The sequence below is a fragment of the Nipponia nippon genome, unplaced genomic scaffold (assembly GCF_047370975.1).
Source record: "Nipponia nippon isolate SJK-2023a ecotype South Korea unplaced genomic scaffold, ASM4737097v1 scaffold_6, whole genome shotgun sequence".
In the NCBI taxonomy this organism is placed as follows: domain Eukaryota; kingdom Metazoa; phylum Chordata; class Aves; order Pelecaniformes; family Threskiornithidae; genus Nipponia; species Nipponia nippon.
This window is the reverse complement of record NW_028262380.1, coordinates 55,445,755-55,468,143: the sequence shown is the minus strand read 5'-3', so window position 1 is coordinate 55,468,143 and position 22,389 is coordinate 55,445,755. Positions and strand designations below refer to the sequence as shown.

The window sequence follows — 22,389 nt, the reverse complement described above, 5'->3', positions numbered from 1 at the left end:
TGAGTCCATATATTTATATTTGTAAGGCTTTACTCTTTAATTTACACAGTTTTGGCCTTGTCTGACTGATTCATGAAGTGTTGGTGCAGATCTGCTACTTACTGCATGCCTCATCACCAGCAAAATAATAAACCAGGTTAACATTTACGGGTCAGCATGATTTTTTTTTTTTATTTGATTCACATGGAATAGTTCAGACATTAATGTTTTAAGTGTTCTTCACATCCTGCTATTCATTGGCTTAGGTAAAGTGTTTGAGTTTTTTGTTTGTTTGTTTTCCCCAAGGTTTGCTTTTTTAAAAAAAATTAAATAAACTAAAACTTATATGATTCAAAGATGCTACTTGCAAGTCCTTTGGTCAGCATTAGCAGCTTAGAGCCTGGAAGATGCAGGCAGTGAAGTACTGAGCTCTGTTAGCATCCCTATCTCCTTGTCTTTGCCCTGTAGGCTCTTTGGGCAAGGTATTGATTGCTAGATGCCAAAATATCCTAAATTTGAAATGTAAGATTTTTTATTTTTTTTTTTTAAGGATTACTTTGTAACGCTAGCAGGAATTTCCATTTCCTCTGCCCAGTGAATAGCTTCTTGACTTTCATGTAGCAGCAAGAGGTGAGCTGGCATTTCTTGTTCCAGGAAGCAACTTCTGCAGGCTGACATTTAAGCAGAGCAACTTCTGTAATGTAATGTTTAAGCAGTGTTAGAAAACAGAGTATCTGCAAATAAAGGTTGCTTTACCTGCACTTCGTCATCTCTCCTTCTAGGACTGGTTTTAACAAATCTGTGTGACTAATGCCAGACTGTGCACAGTAGTCAATTTTTGGAAGCTAAATCGTCATTGTATTTAAACCTTGTCCTGATGGAGCAGCTTTGGAAAGGAAAGGATGTTTGCTTGTCTTTCGCATATCACTGGAGACTTTGAAGTAGACCTCGAAGCTAACCTGACTTCTGACCAAACTTCGTAATGGTACCCTGTTATGCTCAAAAGGTGTGAGAGGGTCTTAACTAAGACTTCAGTTGTTAGGTGCGGAGTGGTCTGCAGTGCTCCTTTCAGCTACGTTGCCAGATAAGAGGCTGAAATTTGGTAGTGTCAGCTGACTGAAGTAGGTTGAACCAGAAAGTCAGAAGAAAATGGTGCCATAAATCTGTATTGACACCCGAAGGTTATTTGGGTCCTGGAATCAATTATTTTTTTCCCAATACATTGAAATAATTTCACATGTGATCATTTCCTAATAGCTTCCAATTAGGAACAACAGCAAAGACTTACCGTCGAAAAGAAATTATCCATCACTCAAGTATTTCGGGGGATGGAGGAGTACGCCTGATTCCTTATCTAAGTCTTGGAAGACCTTTGGTATTTTCCATTGTTACAAGGTTTTTTTCCCCTGACTTTGTTTTCTCCAAATGAATTGTTCCTATAAAGGAATTTAAACTCTGCATAATTATTGTTCTCTGTTCCAAAAGCTAATAAAAACAAAACTCAACAGTATGCAGTTGGACGCCTATGGAAAAACTTGGGTGTAACACACAAAGTAGAAAAACAAACTTTGCTGATGAGGCCAGGAAGCTACGATCACATTTTCCAGTTTTAACTGCATGTGTTGGTCCTAACTGGGAATGTTTCCTGTTAAACTGAATTTTTCCTCTCTATTTTATTTTGTAGTTGTTTTTTATCCATAAACTGTGGACAGGAGGGGATAATAAATGTCAAAGATACTTGCGTATGATCTCGATCACAGGGAAAGGATATATTTTTTGTAATATTTTATAGGGACGCATGTTGCTTTGTGCTCTATAAGACTGGTAGGATTTGTTTGCTTATTCCAGTAGCTGGCCAAAAGATACTCTGGGAATGCTGTTAGTAAATAACCGCATACCCTATAATTTGATATTTCAAATAGGCCAGTTTCTTTGAGTTCTGAGACTTTTCTTTCAGGCAAGTCTTTTAAAGCGTACCTCCTTCCCTTCCCCTTTCCAACCTGTACCTCTTCCTAGGCGCTCAGGGTGTGCTTTCTGGTGTGTCTGTTGCCTGTAAATGTTCTGCTGTAAAAGTTTTGATGTTGTCATTTTTTTCAGTTTTGTTTTTTTTTTAGAAACTGGAAAACATTTTTATTGCTGATTGTTCGATAATGATTGAAGATTAAATTTGGCTGGTTACGGTAGTCCAAATTTGTGTGTTACTGATATCAATGCTTTAATTTATTATAAAAGTGTTCAGAGCAGTTAGGATGGGTACGTGTCACTCAATTCACCAGACGAAAATCAAACCACCAAGGGAATCTTGTGTGTTTATCCAGGCCTTTGTGTGTTTTATTACTCTTCGTTTGAGCCCAGAGTAAGAATAATGTGTCACTGCTCTAACCCTTTTGAAGAACTCCTTTATGTGAATTCTTCTTTAGGGTTTTTAGGGTTTCCTGTGGTAAATGTGAAGAACATCAAATCCTATATTGGTGGCTGTTTTTTGTTTGGTTGTTTTTTTTTTTTTTAAGGATTTTTTTATGTGTGTGTGTGGTGACTTAAGGTGGCATAGCTACTTATGGTTGTTCTTTTCAAGTAGAATTTGACCTGAGTTTATGAGGAGATTGGTTATGTTCTTTTAAAGAGTTGAAGAAAAATGTTGCTATATACTTTTCTTATTGTTAGGTACTGTATATTCTGGAGAAGGCCAGTAACATAATGAAAAGACCATAGCAATTCCTGAAGTGGTGGGAAGGGGTAGTACTGTGACCTTTAATCCTCTGAGAATGGGTAACTTAGTTGGAAAGACACCAGTAGGAGTTCAGATTTGAGGACACTGAAATACTCTTACCTCAGCTGGGTAATTTGGTAGAAATGACAGGATTTCAGCCCCGTTCTGTGGTTCCAAGTTAATGGTGACTTTCGGTGCCCTTCCTCTCTGCTGTGTCACTCATCTGTTTGCAAAAAGGTCCCTGTGTGCCCGTTGAAATGAGGGAGGCAGTTGAGACGAGATTATCCTGTCAAAAATGTATCCGCGTCGTTGAGAGGTAACGAAATAGCTGCCGGCACAATGTGCAGTCCCTGCTTCGCCGCAGGTCGGATGCAGCCTTCTCCTCTGAAGCAGCAGGGTGCTACAGGGGGGTGAGACTTAATCTTTCCTTTTGCAAGTTTGAGGCTCAAATCCTGCAAAAGTGTTTTGTGTCAAGAGTTTTCTTCCCATAGGTATCACAGAGTTATCCTACATAAGGACTGCTTGTGGCATGCTTGAATGGCTTGTCTGTGTCCCTCACAGCATCCTTCTGGACAAGTTGTCCAGCTGTGGGATGAGCGGGTTTATGGTGTGCTGGGTGGAGAACTGGCTGAGGGGAGAGCTCGAAGGGTTGTAGTGAATGGGGCTACATCTGGCTGGTGACCTGTCACCAGCGGTGTTCCCCAGGGTTCAATTCTAGGGCCAGTTCTGTTCAATATATTTATCAACACTCCGGATGCAGGGATTGAATGCACCATTAGCAAGTTTGCTGATGATACCAAACTGGGAGATGCTGTTGACTCTCTTGAGGGACAGGAGAGCTTGCAGAGGGATCTAGATAGATTGGAGCATTGGGCTATGATTAATGGGATGAAATTTAACAAGTGTAAATGCCGGATTCTGCACCTAGGATGGAGTAACGCCAGGCACAAGTATAAACTGGGAGAGGAGTGGCTGGCGAGCAGCCCTGCAGAAAGGGATCTGGGGGTGCTGGCTGGCAGCAGGCTCGACGTGAGTCAGCAGCGTGCCCTGGCAGCCAAGAGGGCAAACCCCATGCTGGGGTGCATCAAACACAACACAACCAGCCGGTCAAAAGAGGTGATTATCCCGCTGTGTTCAGCATTGCTGCAGCCTCACCTGGAGTCCTGTGTGCAGTTCTGGGCCCTACAGTTTAAGAAGGATGTGAAGGTTCTTCAGTGCGTCCAGAGAAGGGCAACAAAGCTGGTGAAAGGGCTGGAAGGCATGGCCTATGAGGAGCAGCTGAGGACTTTTGGCTTGTCTAGTTTGGAGAAAAGGAGGCTGAGGGGTGACCTCATTGCTCTCTGCAGCTTTCTGAGGAGGGGAAGTGGAGAGGGAGGTGCTGAGCTCTTCTCCCTGGTGTCCAGTGATAGGACGTGTGGGAATGGTTCAGAGCTGCACCAGGGGAGGTTTAGACTGGATATTAGGAAGCATTTTTTTACGGAGAGGGTGGTCAAACACTGAAACGGGTTTCCTAGAGAGGGGGTCAATGCCCCAAGCCTGTCAGTGTTTGAGACATTTGACGATGCCCTTAACAAGATGCTTTAAGTTTTGGTCAGCCCTGATTTGGTCAGGCAGTTGGACTAGATGATCGTTGTAGGTCCCTTCCAACTGAAATAATCTATTCTAGTCTATTATTTTCCTCCATATTTCTGTTCAGCTTCAGGTGGGGCATTTCACACGGGGAGTGAAGGGGTGAAGCATACTGATTAGAAGGCCACATCAAGTGCCTTAGCATCTGGAAACAACATGGCAATATGTTGGGGACGCTACATGACTGGCATAGCCCTTCCTTTACAAACACCTTCCTAGCATAGCCTCTGTCCACAGTTAGGTGAGCTTCTCTGAGCCAATTCCATCTTTGCTGTTGTGTTCTCCAGTTGTGACTGAAATGTCAAAAGATATTAAAAATAGTCATCAGAACTCGGATATTTGATTAAGCATCTTTGTTATTTTCTTCTTTATTTTTTTTTATTTTGAGCCGTCGTACATCAAGAAATAATGCTAGCAAGGCTCGTCTCAGTCTTCTGTGAAGCAGTTTCCTTGCCAACCTGTAGTACCTTCTGGTGATGACACCAAGGACTGGAATTGGGTAACGACTTCAACAGCAATTAAGCAGCTCTGTTGTGGTGGGTTTTATTGCCCCCAACTGTTCCTTGAGAAAAATGCTCCCCCCGACATGTTACATGAAGAGGAGTCAGTGGCCTTGGGTAAAAACTGACCATTTTTGCCACAACAGACTGCCAAATCTATTGATAATGATTATTTCTGGGTCACAGGTGCTACTGCCTCTTCTCAAGTGGCCTGTTTTCCATGCTGGCAGCTGAGATATCTATCAAAGGAACTCTTTTCTTTCTGTTTTCTCTCTAAATTTGGTGTATGTGGGCTTTGTCGAGGAATGACTCTTGTCTGTTCCCGATTTTGTTTACAGGTGCTGTTACTCTAAGGTGACTTAATGCAACAGCACCTTCTTTTTGATGGACTGTTTCTTTATGCAGTATTGCCTAGCTCACCCAGTGTAACCCTCAGCTTTCTGTGAGGCAACATACCTTCTTCTTGAGTGACGCTGATTTAATTACATCTTTAGACAAATACAGCTGTGTTGAGCACTTCTGATTACACTGCAAGAACTTCTTGGCCATAGGGAAACATTAATGCTAAATTTCTATAGGAATCCTCCTAGTTTTGTATTATTTTATACTGTAGATTTATTTTTCAGATTTTAATTTCCAACTCTTTAACCATATCAGCAATTATTGAGTTTTGTCAAACTGTTTAGTGAAAATCCAATGAGCAGATTTAGTAAAGAAATTAGTCCTCAAATACATAATGTCTTAAAATGGCACATGGAAGTTTGATCTCTTAGAAAGGGGTTGCTAATTCCAGTGATGTTTCCAAATCAGGAATAGCTACCAGGCAGGCTTTACATTGCGTGTGCCTGCTCTTAATGAAAGGAGCTAATGTAAAATGAAACCTGATAGTTTTTGTTAGAAAATAAAAGAATATGAATTCTACTGAGAAAATTTGGTCTGAGTCTTACGCTGTCATATAAATAGTTGGATTTATTTTTACCAGGTAGAGACATATTTTCCTCTCTGAAATTCAAGTGGACAAAAAACTAGTAAGAAATTGCACACATTCTGAATGCTATAGTACAATTTTTTATATCAAAAAGAAATTCTGTCTTCTGAATAACTCACCCTTCTGTATACTACTCCTAAAAAATACCTGCTAAGAAAAAAAGCTGTAGGTAAAAAAAAAAAAAAAATCCCAGTAATCCAATGTGTTTGAATGGTGAATCTGTCACCAGATAACTTATGCATGGAGATGAAAGCATCATCCATGTGCCACCTGAGGAAATCTGTGGAGGGGGACGTTTGTCATGTGAGAACTCCATGTCCTGCGCGGCTGAGCATTTTGGCAGCGCCCTTTCCCGCCGCTTTGGTGAGGCCCGCGCTGCCTGGGAGGTTTTGCTCTGTTCCCCTTCGCAGCTGTGGATGGTAGTGACTCATCCTCTTGTTCCTGTCTGTCACCTGCAGTAAGCAGTGTTCTTGGGCGGGGGGAAATTCGTCGTTCTTTCCCTTTTGGTTCATAGTAACCCTGCAAGCCAGAAATTCGTAGGCAACTGTACAGGAACATGCTCAGAATTATGTAGTGTTAAACTATTGTCAAAAAGTTGATCTTTCTTTATATACTGGACCGTAGCTTTGGTCAGACGTGACATGGTATGGAAATGCAGAACTCTGATTAAATAGTAAATACTCCAGTATGGATGATGTTGTTCAGCAGGAATGCCCAAGAATGTGCCATGTGTTGAACCACATTGTAAAACGGGGGTAGATTTTCAAAGTCAGCCTGCAAAAAGTGTTAATTGGCTATTAAAAAATGTTCCTGGCTTTCAAAAATACAGTTTTGTTGGAGTTTGAGATGGGAAAAAAATTATGTATCCTGAGTCTGAAGATTATGAATAAGTAGATATAAAAAAATACAGCTGCAGAGTGACCTGACTTTTTTTGCCTGTGTAGAGCACTCACTGTATACCATATATGTATACCATATGTATATATATGGTATGCATAGTGCATACCATGTTGACCTGTTTAAGAACTTGTGCTCTAGCTACTGCTATAGTGCAAATGCTTCTCAAAATGCAGAATTGCAAATTGCCATCGGACAAATGCAATGCACTGGGTTATTGAGATGATGATAGTTATTGGTGTGTTTTCTTTACAAATGAAGAGGAAAGCAGTTATTTTTCATAAAAGTATGGTGTGCTGTAAACATAGTTACATACAGACATACAACATAAGTTATGCGAAATTACAGGACAAGCATCACAGAGGGAGTTAATTTGGAAGGAGCTTGAATATTGATGAAAGTTTTTCTTATGGGCAGCCTCTTCTGAGAGTATTAATTAGTGTACAGCTTCATTTTAAAATTAATAATATATAAACAAAATAATGCTTGCTTTGCCACATGCTTGTATTTTATTTATATGTGCACACATGGTCCACTCTAATTAAGCACAGCTCTTCATGGTTTATTTAGTTGTTCTAGAGAGGCTGCTTAATATTTGAGAGAAACAGTAATGATGTGTCTGACCTTTGCAGTGGCTGTGTTATCGGTAAGATGGGTTTTGCAGGAGCCTGCAAGAACAGTAAAATAGCAGCTTGATCTTTTTCTCCATTTGCTGGAACATGCTCAAGAGACCTGATAGCACAAGGAAAAAAAACAGTAAGCGGTTCAAGAGTATTTTCTTGTGTTTTCAGATCTCGGGAGGATGCTACTGACAGGCTGAGGTAAAGGGTTAAAAACTTTGTTTCTTTGCTTTTTGTTGTGGTCTGTGTGTTATTACCAAACCACCAGGGTAGTATTTCCCATGGTGAATAGTTGGTTGGTTTTGTTTGGTTTGGTTTTTTTTAATGCCAATACAAAGAAATAGATGTAAATGGAGGTGGAGACCAGTCCAGGTTTAAAGTTTTACAGAGTATGGACAAGCACGAATGACTTTCTTGCGTGGTGGTCTTATAGTGGGGATTCGTCACTGAACTTCCTAAAAATACATGTGGTATGCACACACAAATTTTATCACCTCTCCCTTTTTTACGGCCTTTGCTTAATACAGGTTCCCACCTCTTTTTACAAAAACGTCCCCTGAGCCTGTGCCGTGGCGAGGAGCTCAGTGCTGGCGGTACAAGCCACCGCTCCTTCCTCCTCCTGCCTTTCCCTGGTGGGCTCCTCTCCCAGCTCCATGCTCTTCCCCCTTGTCTGTGCTGTGTGCACAGTTGCTGTCTGATGAGGCTTTCAGTTTTATTTCTGATAAAAGCAAAACCACTGGGAGAGAAAGACTTATTTGTTGCAAGGGCTAATAACATAGGTTTAAAAAAAGCGGAAGAAGAACGCAGGTATGAAGAAGCTGATGGATACCCTTGCATTCAGATGGTAATGTTGCTATATATAAAGCAATAGAAATTAAATGTTTATTATATTTATAAAAGGATTCTGGTTGATCCAGGCATTTGTGGGTGATACCAGTAAAGAACGATGTTTAACTGACTTCCACGTGAACACGACCATTTCTTACGTTGTTCTCTGGAAGCTCTGTGTATGCGTACATACAAAATTAATATTCTCATAATGGAAGATGCAATTTGTGCTCTATTCAGTCGCTCATGTTTTTGCTAATTAATCATTAATCATCTGCTATTGGAACAGTATCTTTTTTTTCTTTAATTAGCCACTGGTACATGTTTGTTAGAAATCTGCCTGCAGAGCTCTTGCAGTGCTGCAGTGAATGCCATATATTTCTCTTAATCAGTAGGTAACATTTCATAGCCTTTGCTTGCTCGCTTGCTTGTCTGTTTTGCTCTATCTTTATAAATGTAAAAATCTCCTTTCAGCATACATGCATATACGGTAGTTACCTCAAAATAATAGTATGTTGCATAGGTTTTTACACCATGATACCTTTGGAGAAGAACAGAGGTGGTTGTCTTGCAAAGGAATGCCAACTAATGGCATGTGCTTCTTCCAGCCAAACTGATTGGAGATGTCTAACAACTTTTCCCTCTTTTCCTTTCTCCACGTAGGAAACGCAGGATCATTAGGACTAGCTAGCCTTCTGGGGTTTTGGTTTTTGGTTTTGTTGGGGGGGTTTTTTGTTTGTTTGGTTTGGTTTTGTTTTTCAGAAGGAGGATGGAGGCTTGGAGAACTGCTGAGTTCTCATTCACCTTCCTTTTTCTTGCAATGATTATTCTTTTTCTGTGTTGCATAATGTTTATAGCTCATGTATATAGCTGTCCTGCTTTTGAGGGTCTGCTGCAGATACATGTGAAAGATTGACAAAGCATGTAACCTCATTTTTGTGAGTGTCATGGGATAGGCTTAACTGCAGTAGCTGCAAAAAGTGGGATGAGGTTTTGGTCTTCCAACAGCCTACCTCTTACCATAGAAATACCGTTCAAAACATAAACTAATTTAAAGCAGTCTAGGAGTTCTTGTCGATTGAGCGAGATCATCATCACGGATCTGTGGCAGGGCTTTCCAGAGCTGAGGGCTGTGTTTTAACTTCATTGTTGGTTGTAGGTGTCATTGCTTCAGGAGAATCCTGGTGGTTTCAAGGGATGTCATATATTTCCACCTTCTCCCACGTGTAAGTCCGAGAGCAGTCGGGCTTCAGTGTGTGGCGAAGACCCACATTCATTAGTCCACACTAGACTATTTCAGTGAATGGACTACTGGAGTTGGGGCAGCAAAAAGGAAAAAAAAAAATTGAGCTCCCCTCCCCGCAAAAAAAGCATTTTCTGAAGATGTTTGTGTTTAAGGTATCTGTTGAAAATAACTGCACAAAGTGAATTTGTTTATTATCTGCTCTGTTACTTCTGGTAGTGTAAATGAAGAGTTCTTGGCTTGGGCTTTAAATGGCGTGTGTGATTTGTGAGCTGTTTCTGAAGTACGCTAATTGTGAAACGAGAAGAAAATTGAAGCTAACAGATACATTGATCCGCTGCGTTAGGGTTTCAAGGCCCTTTGTCAGGGACGGGGTTGCACTGCAGATGCGGCCAGCTGAGACCAGCCCTGCAGCGGCCACCTCTCCCTGCTCGGAGCTCCCGAATAACCTGACCCTCCTGCAGCTGTGGCAGGGATCTGTATAATTACCCCGTGGCTGGCAAGGCAGGTGGTGCCTAATGCCACTCCGATTGAACTCCGAGGGAAAAGGGGTTAAGCTGGGATAATGCTCCAGCCTCATCCTGGCAGCTGCCAGCATCACCTCCGAGCCTTCTCGCTCCAGCTGGCTCGCGGAGAGCGAGAGCAGGAGCATCTGAAGTTTGCTGTGCGCCTCAGACCTTACTTGACGGCAGTACGCAGCTCGCTAGTTGCTGCCATGTTGCTAGGGCAACCTGCCTATTTATTCATTCATTTCCAACCGCAGGCTGATACATCCTCTGCCCTGCCTTTGCTGGAGTGGTCTGTTTGGCACTCAGGCGCACTTTGATGGGCTTCAAATGTATCTTGTGTAGCTAACTACTGCTTATAGAGGGAAGACATCTTCCAGCCCCCGACCCCAGGTCGTTAGAGAGAGGTCTGTCTTGGGTTTTAGCATTTTAATTGGAGTGTATCTATGCACGTCCATGCACGGAAATTAAATATTGCACTTGTTTGTGCATTTTATGCTCTTAATGGAATGGAGCATTATATCAACATTCTCTAGTGCTACTAGAGCAGTTTAAGCTCCATTCCCTTCTTTCCCTGACATTCCCATGCCTTTTGGGGGCCTTCTTTGAATGTATCTACCTGTAAATATGGCCTGAATCTTCCTTTCAATTTTTTATAAGCGTGAATTAGTTGTTCTTGCATGCGTGAATAACGTAGCCTGCAGAATATACGCGCTTTAATGGTATCCTTGATAATCTATGTACAATTTAAACCGCAAATTATAAGAGGTGGTAGAAAATTCATGTTAACAGTGTTTTGCAGCAGAGATATCTTTTGAAATGTGATATTGTCAGTCATAGAGGCCTTACTGTAAAAAGTGACCAGATATTTTTGTTTTCTCTTTTCCACTCAGCTGTCCCATTTCCTCCAAGTCACCGGCTCACAGCTAAGGAAGTGTTTGATAATGATGGAAAACCCCGTGTGGATATCTTAAAGGCACACCTTATGAAAGAAGGGAGACTGGAAGAGAGCGTTGCTTTGAGAATAATAACAGAAGGAGCTTCAATTCTCCGCCAGGAAAAAAATTTGCTCGACATAGATGCACCAGTCACAGGTTAGTTATGATGATGGAGGGGATGGTTGCTGATTTGGGACATGTTAAGTAGTGCATTAGTGTATGTGGCTTCCTAAGGAGCTGAAAGGAGGCTTGAAAATCACTTCGTCTCTCCAATACTCGATTCTCTCTTTGTCTGCTACCACTAGGATAATGGAGGCCATCAAGCAGCTTGTACATTAGAGGAAAGGATCACATCTGCTGAGCCCTTTCTGTTTCTAAGGCAGAGAACGTTCTTAGTCTTTAGGAGAAGATTAGAACTCTCTTAAACATGAAAAGTTATCTAGCCTTTTGCACCAGGTATTAATTCCATAATTTTATAGATGTCATTTACCACAGTAGCACTGTTCAGACATACAGACAGCGTTGGGCTCCGAAGGAACAATGGTGTCAGAGTAAATGGAAATTTTAATTAAATGCTAAGGAAAATAGCGAGTGCAGCAAAAAGGAAAAAAAAATTAGCAGGATCCCATTTTGTGTTGCCTGGGGGATTAATGAATTGTGCTGGTTGCAGAGCCCATCCTGCCCTTGACTATCAAACACTACCACCCACTCATTAATCCTCAGGAAATGCCTTATACTTTGAATTTCCTTCTCTAATTGTCTCCTGCCTCCGACTGCATTCTGAACATGTGAATGCATTTGCTTGCTCTAATGCGCCTCCTCCCCTGTTTTGTTGTTATTGGATATGAATGCACTTTTGGCAAGAAATCGATCTGTGGCATAGAAAGTTAGCTGTCGGGCAAAAGATAACTAATTCCAGCCAGCTTTAACTACGAAACCAAACTATAAAACTTGGTTTAAGAAGGCAGGTCCTTTTGTCACTTTTGTTTCTGGAGAGCTCTGACAAAATTAAATGAAATAGATGCATCTGTTTCAGAAGAAGCGTTACCAATCTTTATTATCAGTACTGGTAGCATTCACCAAAAACTACACAGAAGTAGCAAAACCTTCATTTTCAGGAAACGTTCTCTGAAAGTGAAGAGCATAGTGTCTGGACTAGAATGATGCGCGAGTTATTAAAGCTGTAATTTTAAAAATGACATCCAAATAAGGGATTGTAGCTTGACCTGGAGAGGTAATGTGTATCATCTTTTATGTAATAATTCGCTTGTCATGCTGCTGTAGAATTCTGATGGAAAAGATGTCAATCATGTTGCAGCTCATGGATGAATAAAGGAAATAGGACAAATAAAAGGATTACACAAGTAGACTGAGAATAAAGTTCTACAGACATTTTCTTTGACATTTCAGGATAAATGGAAGAAGTTGTAGATGTGCAATACCATTGTCCATAACTGAGTGGCAGACATGCAGAAATTCTACCTTTCTGTGGATTTTCTCTTTTTGTGTGTGTGTGAGGGGGCTTTTTTTGTGTGTGTTGGTTTGGGTTTGTTTTTTTTTTTCTTTTCAAATCCATTAAGACACGTAGACTGTAGGAGGACAGGTCTGGTATGTTGTGTCCCGACTGATTTCCATAAGTTCATGTTTAATGTTCTCTCTCTCTTTTTAATTTTTCTCTTTAAAAATTATTTCATAAATGCTTTTGAAGGTATCGGAATTGTTCTGAATTATATTTTGGAGATTAATCTCCTGAAGGTTACCCTATTGTATAACACTGGTATAATTTAAGCCTTTGATTCTTTTTTCAGTTGAGTCTACATCTTGCTTTGTTCCTGCTTTTGAAATTATTCTCACACAGTGATTGTGATACTGCAGCATTCTTCAGGGTGGCTGGTAGCTACTCGCTTTTAAGCTAGTGTAGGAAAGCTGGGCTCCTGATGCTTGTTAGCGGGGTAGCTGAGAAGTGCTAATGTTCTGTATGAACAAACATGAAAGCTGGAGTTATGAAAGTGATCATCAAAAGAAGGAAAAAAATAAATTGTAGGGGGGAGGTTGGGGAAGCTTGTGAGGCATGTTGTTGTGGGCCTGGCAATTTTCTTTGTACGAGTAGTATGACAGCAGGTGACTGGATAAAGAGAATATCCATTGACCGATGATGTGGTGGAAGTGCAAGGTATACAGGCAATCAAGAAATAACTATGGAGTAGAGGAAGGCTTTTTTCAAACATGTGGAAGAACAAACAAAACCACTGATAGAGTGGAGAAGAAAATAAATTCTAAATTTTAGATGTGGCAAGCAGTCTTGTTGAAGAGTGACAGTCATAAATCATTAATATGGGATCCTTTGTGGGAGATGCATTAATCTTTTAGAAAAATATCCCTGTAGCTGGTTAATGAGATGGTGATCATCAAAAAGAAGAGAGATAGAAGAGCGTAACTGTTGAAGTAAGGGCACTGTGGATTAGTACAGTGATATACTTGATAAATGTTAAAGAACATGATAAGTTTTTTCTTAAAGTCTTGTGCAGCCATCCCTCGGCTTGAAATTTCTGTTTTGTTTATTTTAAGGGGTGAGATAATTGTCCTCAGAAAAAATATCAGAGTTCTGTTTATAAGCAAAGTCATGTGAAATAAAGTGGGTACATAGAAGACCTGGATTTGAGGGAGGAGATGATTTGTATAGTGGGAGGGAGGCGTGCAAAGAGCCTTAATGTGGAATGCACAATCCATTATTTTACATTTATGTATAAAACTTACTCTGTGTCTGTGGTTAGCTGGAAGCACCGATGTGATTGTCATTTTGAGTTGATACATTTTGTTTTCAAATTTGGCAATGTTATAAGCCTTTTGAGGTATTGTTGATGAATTCATTGTGACCTTAGCTCAAATTCTCATCGTTTGCTATGCACATACGTACATGCATGCATAGTTTGCTACAGTTCTGGCTTACAACCAAGGTGAACTATTCCTGCAGTTGTTACACAGGGCTGCTGTTTGCTGGGTATGAACCTGAACAGAGCCTGAACTAAGAAGAGACGCCAAGTCTTCTGCTATCAGGCTCTTCTTGCATCTGGGAAGTGTTGAGGCAACTTTGTCTTGACTTGTGAATGTGAGTTGGAAAGGATGGAGAGAATTGGGTCAAAAAAAGTGAGTATATTGAGGGGAAGACTGAAAGTAGGGATGAAAAGTGGTGACAGGGGCTGCTCAACAGGTGACAAGGAGGTGGTTGAGACTGGCCACTTGACTTGAAGACAAGAATATGTAATAGAAGTGAAAAGCTTGGGAGACAAGGAAATGGCCAAAAGACCGAGTCAGAGGTTGACAGAGGGTGGCTGGGCAGGCAAAGTAGGAAGATGAGCAAGAGGCTGACAGAGTATTAGGACTAGCTGGGCAAGGCACCTGGTCTGGGAGGCGAAGGGGCACATGGTGGAGTGGGCCTGGCTGCAGAGTGACAGCTGTGATAGAAGCCCATGAATGTCAATGCCAGCCTTCACCCACCAGGGAATGGGCAGACAGCAAGGGGACAGGGAGCCACCTTCCATAGATGGATTGTTCCAGACTTCTTCATCCATACCCTCTTCTCTTGGAGGCATGTGCTCTTTGTCTTAAGCTTGTGGATTTAATGAGGTTGATCTACCACTATACTACAGCTGTTCAGTGTTCAGAGGAAAGATGTCTCTATAGCAGCCTTAGAATTTCCAGTCCCGTTTTATGTTCATAACAGTATAATGACACATGGAGAAATTGGCTCATTTTTAATTGTTTTTTTTCTAGAAGGCTAAGGAAGTATATCTCTGAACCTCCCTGATGGCAATATTTACTGAAGTCACACTCCAAAGACAGTTGGGAATGCCAGATTTCGAATTGCCTGGGTAGCTTTATGTGGCCGTATTATATAGGTTCATTACTATACAGAGCAATTCTGGGCAAGTGACGTACACTACCCTTTGCACGATAACTGACTAATTACCTGCTTGTTTTCATGATCTAAAATCTGCTGTTCTGAAGTACTGAACACTCTAACTGCATGCCAAGCATGTGTCCCTTTGGCTTCAGTGCATGGGTGACTTTCCCTGTGTTTGAGTATATGTGTATACCTCTGTATATTATAGAATTATCTATAAAATGATAAGTTCTTAGGGGTTTTGAATGTGTTATGTCAGAAAAACAAATTTAGGTAAAGCCTTTGATGGCAATGTTGCCTTGCTTGGCTCCCAGTCTGTAAAGTGGACCCTTTAGCTCACCTGTGTTTTGAAAACAGTAATTCACACATGTCTTGAAGTGATGGGATACTGCTATACTGAGTGGTGTTGAAAGGATGTGAGCAAGCTGATCATGCTGTCTTCAGAGTAAGGTTTGTAGAAGTTTTGTAACTAAAGCATATTTCACACAAGTGAAGAGAACACAACTTGAAAGTTGTTTGCTGCATGAGTATGGTTCCTTCTGTCCATTGCATGGAAAAGAGCAGAAAGTGACTACATAATTAAGGAATTTTTAGCAAAATGCATATGCAAGAGAGGTTGTACTTGAAACCTTAATTCTGTCACATCCTAAATATGGAGTTCTTTTTTTGCCAACGTTTCTGGTGTTCACTTTAATTACTAGCTGTGTGATTTATCGACATTAATGGCCTCAGTTCACTGGTCCTTTTCAAAGCAACCAAACCTGCACTTTTGGAGCACGATAAAGTGTTGCTTTCCAGCATCCACAAAAATTACCAGCAACAAGAACGGCTGGGATAAAAATACAAGAACCCAAAGGTCATATTGCAGAATTTGATTTCAACAGCAAAGTAGCAAAAGACAACAGCCAATTCCAGCTTTGCAGCTAAATCTGATTTTGAAGTTGGCCTGTTTTGAGCAGAGCAGGCTGCGCTAGATGACCTTCCCACCTTAACTTTTCTGTGATTTTTAATTTATACCTCCTTAAATGACACACTTAAATAGACCTAGAACTCTAAGTGGTATGTTTGTCTAGTATCTGTCATTGTGTGTCTTTGCTTTTACCTTTTGGATTATGTTTCTTGAGGATATTGTTAGATTTACAGATACTGAATGAAAATACACATATGACTGCACAAGTGAATAAGCTTGTAAGAGATGTGTGTTGGTGTTTTTAAGGTAAGTCTTTTTTTCCTGTTGACATCTATTTTATAAGTAATTAATATGTGCTCTGTTTCTTCTTGATCTTGTTTTGTGTACTCAGTGTGCACTCCTTTTGGTTAGTCTCTACCCATCGTTTTTAATAAGAGTTTCTTCTAGTAAACTAAGAACACAAGTCTAAGTCATATGCATCTTTATAAATCTGTGCTTTTTTGCATATGGTACTTATATGTAATATATGAACATTACCCAGGCAGCTGCCTGTGTAGAGTTCTCAACTCTGTTTGCATGGGATGCCACCACCAGCAGTGGCAATGACAACAGTTTCTGGCCTGGTGACAATAGCTACACCATGTGCAGGTACAGGGGACAGCATCTGTCAGTCCCTCATTTAGAAAAAATGGAAAATAGGTAAAACAAGCATATACTCTTGTTCTAAACCTTCACATGCTTCATTGGGAAAGCCCTGACTGTGCTATCCTTTGTTCAAAGCTTTCTGAAATGCCAGGTGCATGCAGCTTGGCATGTGAAGACAGGTGAGCACTGGATGAAGACAGAATGAAAGCTTATTGTTGCAGTGTAGAAACTTTTATAAAAGAAAGGGAAAGTGTCGCAGTCTCTGCAGGTCTTTTCCTTGGCTATATTGTTTTCGTCTACTAGTCCTGGTTTTTGCAGCTCCCATGTTTATAGACGTGGTAGATGAAAGGAAACCACCATTGCTTGCAGAGCCTTCCTTGCTATTCCCTTTGCATTGTATAATGTAAGGCAGGGTGCGTGTATATATCCAATAGGCATATAAGTACTAATCTTGTGCATGCTAAGGGGGAATACACCCACTTGCAGTTTCTCAGTAGTATCTTCGGGTAAAAAATTCCGTTGGCTTGGTTGAATGTCACAGTGGTATGGAAATATAACTTAAATACTTTAATTGCTTGTAATGTTTGTATTGCAGTGAGTACGCTGAGAGTTTTGCAATTTGAACTCTAAATTGATGTGGGGGAGAGGTTGTAGGTATCTGGGGATAGCCTGTGTGGGAACAACTGTGGCAACTGGTGACCTTCGGAAGCCTCTGGTGCATTATAGGTCCATAAAAACTATAGAGGGAAAGCCCTTTCCTGCCAGCATGTGACTTTATGATCTTTGAGGCTTTCAGATATTCTCTGGGTACATTATTCCATGGGATGGTAGGGTCTCCTGGGCCTGAATGTTTCCTCATGTTCCACATACATTTTTCCTTTGCCCAATTTCTCTCATTTGGTAGCATAAAACAATATTAATAGGTTGCTAGTGCTGTGCAAGTTAAAACTTAGTAAACATCGAGAATGTCTAGCTAAAGTGATCAACGCTAAGGCAAGCTAATAAAAGTGTTTATGCCCACACTGTAGTAAAAAGGCAATAATGTTCAAAATTGCATCGAGCTGTAGAATCATAGCATTGTTTAGGTTGGAAAAGCCCTTTAAGATCAAGTCCAACTGTTAACCTAGCACTGCCAAGTCCACCACTAAACCATGTCCCTAAGCACCACATCTACCCGTCTTTTAAATACCACCAGGGATGGGGACTCAACCACTTCCCTGGCCAGCCTGTTCCAGTGCCTGACAACCCTTTCGGTGAAGAAGTTTTTCCTAATATCCAACCTAAACCTCTCCTGGCGCAACTTGAGGCCATTTCCTCTTGTCCTATTGCTTGTTACTAGGGAGAAGAGGCCAACCCCCACCTCGCTACAACCTCCTTTCAGGTAGTTGTAGAGAGCAATTAAGGTCTCTCCTTAGCCTCCTTCTCTCCAGACTAAACAACCCCAGTTCCCTCAGACACTCCTCATAAAGACCTGTGCTCCAGACCCGTCACCAGCTTCATTGCCCTTCTTTGGACACGCTCCAGCACCCCGATGTCCTTCTTGTAGTGAGGGGCCCAAAACTGAACACAGTATTCAAGGTGTGGTCTCACCAGTGCTGAGTACAGGGGGACGATCACTTCCCTAGTTCTGCTGGCCACACTATTTCTGATACAAGCCAGGATGCTCTTGGCCCTCTTGGCCACCTGAGCACACTGCTGGCTCATATTCAGCCGGCTGTCGACCACCACCCCCAGGTCCTTTTCAGCCAGGCAGCTCTCCAGCCACTCTTCCCCAAGCCTGTAGCGTTGCATGGGGTTGTTGTGACCCAAGTGCAGGACCTGACACTTGGCCTTGTTGAACCTCATACAGTTGGCCTCGGCCCATCAATCCAGCCTGCCCACGTCCCTCTGTAGAGCCTTCCTACCCTTCAGCAGATCAACACTCCTGCCCAACTTGGTGTCATCTGCAGACTTACTGAGGGTGCACTCGATCCCCTCATCCAGATCATTGATAAAGATATTGAACGGGACTGGCCCCAATACTGAGCCCTGGGGAATGCCACTTGTGACCGGCCACCAACTGGATTTAACTCCATTCACCACAACTCTTTGGGCCCGGCCATCCAGACAGTTTTTTACCCAGCGAAGCATACGCCCATCCAAGCCATGAGCAGCCAGTTTCTCGAGGAGAATGCTGTGGGAGACAGTGTCAAAGGCTTTACTAAAGTCCAAGCAGACAACATCCACAGCCTTCCCCTCATCCACTAAGCAGGTCACCTTGTCATAGGAGATCAGGTTAGTCAAGCAGGACCTGCCTTTCATAAACCCATGCTGATGGGGCCTGATGCCCTGGTTGTGCCATACGTGCCGCGTGATGGCATTCAGGATGAGCTGCTCCATAACCTTCTCTGGCACCAAGGTCAGGCTGACAGGCCTGTAGTTCCCCGGATCCTCCTTCTGGCCCTTCTTGTAGATGGGCATCACATTTGCTAACCTCCAGTCAACTGGGACCTCCCTGCTTAGCCAGGATTGCTGATAAATGATGGAAAGTGGCTTGGTCAGCACCTCCATCGGCTCCCTCAGTACCCTTGGGTGGATCCTGTCCAGCCGCATAGACTTGTGTGTGTCTATGTGGTATAGCAGGTCACTAACCATTTCCCCTTGGATTATGGGGGCTTCATTCTACTCCCCATCGCTGTCTTCCAGCTCAGGGGGCTGGGTACCCCGAGAACAACTGGTCTGACTACTAAAGACTGAAGCAAAGAAGGCATTAAGTACCTCAGCCTTGTGCTCATCCTCTGTCACTATGTTTCCCCCCCACATCCAATAAAGGATGGAGATTCCCCTTAGCCCTCCTTTTGTTGCTGATGTATTTGTAGAAACATTTTTTGTTGTCCTTTACAGCAGTAGCCAGTTCAAGTTCCAGCTGGGCTTTGGCCCTTCTAATCCTCTCCCTGCATAACCTCACGACATCCTTGTAGTCTTCCTGAATTGCCTGCCCCTTCTTCCAAAGGTTGTAAACTCTCCTTTTATTCCTGAGTTCCAGCTGGAGCTCTCTGCTCAGCCAGGCCGGTCTTCTCCCCCACCAGCTCATCTTTTGGCACATGGGCACGGCCTGCTCCTGCGCCTTTAAGATTTCCTTCTTGAAGAGTGTCCAGCCTTCCTGGACCCCTTTGTCCTTCAGGACTGCCTCCCAAGGGACTCTGTCAACCAGGTCCCTAAACAGGCCAAAGTCTGCCCTCTACAAGTCCAAGGCAGCAGCAGTTCTGCTGACCGCTCTCCTTACTTCTCCAAGAATCGAAAACACTATCGTTTCATGATCACTGTGCCCAAGATGGCCTCCAACCATCACATCATCCACCAGTTGTCCTCTGTGTAGCACACATGTAAATGATCTGATGGAATTGGAGAGTCAAACTAAAACAGTTCTTTCTGATTTTTACCTTTGAAGCATTTTAAGAGAGAATTCCAGCATGGAAAACAAACAAGACTGCTTATTAGGGGCCTACAAGTACTGTAAGATCTATCTATATTAGCACAACATCAAAGTTTGTCTGAAACCAATATTTCAGTAAAAGCAATTTTAGTTAAAACTTCTCTATTTCACACTTAAGTAATTTAATTTATGCTCTAAACGTAATGTACAGTGATTACTGTTGGGGAAACTATTGAATTTCCATGACATTGTTATAACTAAAATATTTACTTATATGCCATGAAAAAAGCATTTACATGATCAAATTGTAAAACTTCATCCTGAGTGGCTGGTGTCTTCAGACTCCCAAGTCTAAAAGATTTAATGCTGGTTTGAAGTCTAGATGCCTACAGCCTCTGAGGGTAAGTGTTAAACAGAAGAATTACTCTTCTTCCATCTTTGCCATAATGCATTCATTGAAGTTATCTTTCAAAAACGTCTTCAATATTGTTTGTGATACTAAAAGTAAGCGATGGGGTCTGCCCTCCGAACAGGGTGCTGGTTACAGTACCACACTTCTTTCTGTATCTTAGCCAAGTAGTGGTATCTTTCAGTTGTGAGTAACTTCTTTAGCTACTTTAACTGCATTGCTAGTCATTCTGAAAACATGCTGGTATTTTGTTCCTTCTAGCCTTAAAATGCATGAGAGTCCCCAGTGTTCCTGATATAACTACATCAGTTTGAGTTTCTGCGTTGTACTGGTACACATTCCCTGTGCGGACCAGTAACGCCTGAGAACTGGACACATTTAAGCAAATTATTCTCGCTCTCAGAATAAAATGCCTACAGTTAATTCTCCTCCATCATAGGAAAATTAACTTTGGCTGCAGTGAGGTAGATGTTAGTTTGAAATAAACTTTGACTTCTGTCTTTCTTAAATATCAATTCACGATCTTGTTTGCATAAATAATATGACATTTGAACAGAACAGGTTGAAACCGTGGAAGAGGAGGAAAGGGAAAGTATCAACAGCACCATCTACTCTTGCATTCTTCTTGAAAACAAATGATAGTCCAATTCTTTTTACATTTTTTTCTTTACATTTTTACATTTTTTTACATTTATATTTTTACATGCCGCTATAAGGCAGATGTGTTCTCTGACTTAATAAATGAATTAGACTTTATGAAGAAATATTTGCCATAATTTTTTAAAATGTGCTAGATATGCTCTTTTCTCAATGTACGCATGAGTGGTTTGCTGTTGCAACAAATATTTCCCTTTACATATCACTGTTACATTAATATGTTATTAAAATACAGAGAACCTGCATGTTAAACTCCTGTTAGAAATAATTTATGATATAAACATACTGTTGAACAGCTAAAATGAACTTGATTGGATCCTTTAATTGGATTGCTGATTAAAACTGACACTGCTCCAGCTATTTTGCATGCTTTATTGATAACTCATAATACATCAAGTCACTTGTGGCTTAAAAACTGGGACTTCTGAAGGAAGGTGACGATATAAGGCTGTATGTATTCAAATTTTTTTTGATCTGTTCCTTCCATAAATTCTTCTGTCGGTTCCAGATATGGATTGAAATATGCCTGCCTGCATCCCTGGGAGAACAAAGTGATTGCATCTTGTAGCTTAATTGAGCTGCTTCAGACATTAGCATCTGACATTTTGGCAGAGCTGATGTTTTCTAGTAGCAGCTGCTTAAATCTGTCATTATGTGGATACTACAAGCCGTATCCTTTACAACTACCTCACTTGTTCTTATAAGTAATCCATCCATAGTTAACTTGCTTTGGTGCAAAAGTCATAGTCAAATAAGCCAAAGTGAAACCATGGAACCTGAGATGCCCTTCAGAAATGGAACTTAATTTGATGCCGTGAAATGGAGGATCAAATATGAATTGGGCTTCAAGTCAGCACAGAAATTGCATTGATTAAAAAATATCCACCAGCAAAAATACACAAACAACTGCTTATAAATTCCTAAGTCTTTAGGACTTTGTTCTTACCATCTTTTATTTAGCGTGTGGGTGCTTCTTCATCATGTAAATACTGACGGCACAGTATAGCATGTTAGTGTTTCTTCTAGGGCTATTCCAAGATGACATAGTACATCATAACAGTGGTGGTTTTTGTAGCTTCTCAGACATTTTTCTGAAACTTGTAAATCAGGTTTTTTTATTTGCTTTGCAATTATGTAGTCCGTGGCACAACTTGAGTTAGAACTGTGTAGCTCTGGGTCTTGGACACTTTTCTTTTTTGAAAATAACCATGATGTTTGCACTGTGTAATCCTCATTAGAAGGAAAGACATCCTTTGTTCTTGCCTTTCGTGTTCTATTAGCTTTGCCTAGTTATTGCTCCTTTTGATTCTGGCCTCAGATTAATTTAACTCAATCTTTGGTCGTAGTTTATATTGGCAAGGGGTGTGGGAATGCAGTGGGATCACTGCTGAAATCGCAGCCACCCACGTTCCTTCCTCCCCCGTTTTGGATGGAGGAGCTACTGAAATGAGTAAGACCTAAAAGGGGGCAGAGGGAAATTCCAGCATATGTTTGCCTCCCCCTCCCCCCCAGTAAAACAAAAATCCCCCAGTCACGCACAACCCAGCATTCCCCACTTTATGTATGTGTGTGAAACAATAGAGGATCATGATTTATATGTGCGCGAGGCTG

The 22,389-nt window shown here is 41.5% G+C and overlaps 1 protein-coding gene across 2 annotated transcripts in view; it reads left to right on the top strand.

Moving 5' to 3' along the window:
• Window positions 1–22,389, top strand: part of PPP3CA (protein phosphatase 3 catalytic subunit alpha) — a 206,361-nt gene that overhangs the window by 74,080 nt on the left and 109,892 nt on the right. For both annotated transcript variants that reach the window (XM_087736770.1, XM_087736771.1), the window contains exon 2: window positions 10,794–10,994. In XM_087736770.1, coding sequence (XP_087592896.1) covers window positions 10,794–10,994 — 201 coding nt within the window. The remainder of the gene's footprint in view (window positions 1–10,793; window positions 10,995–22,389) is intronic.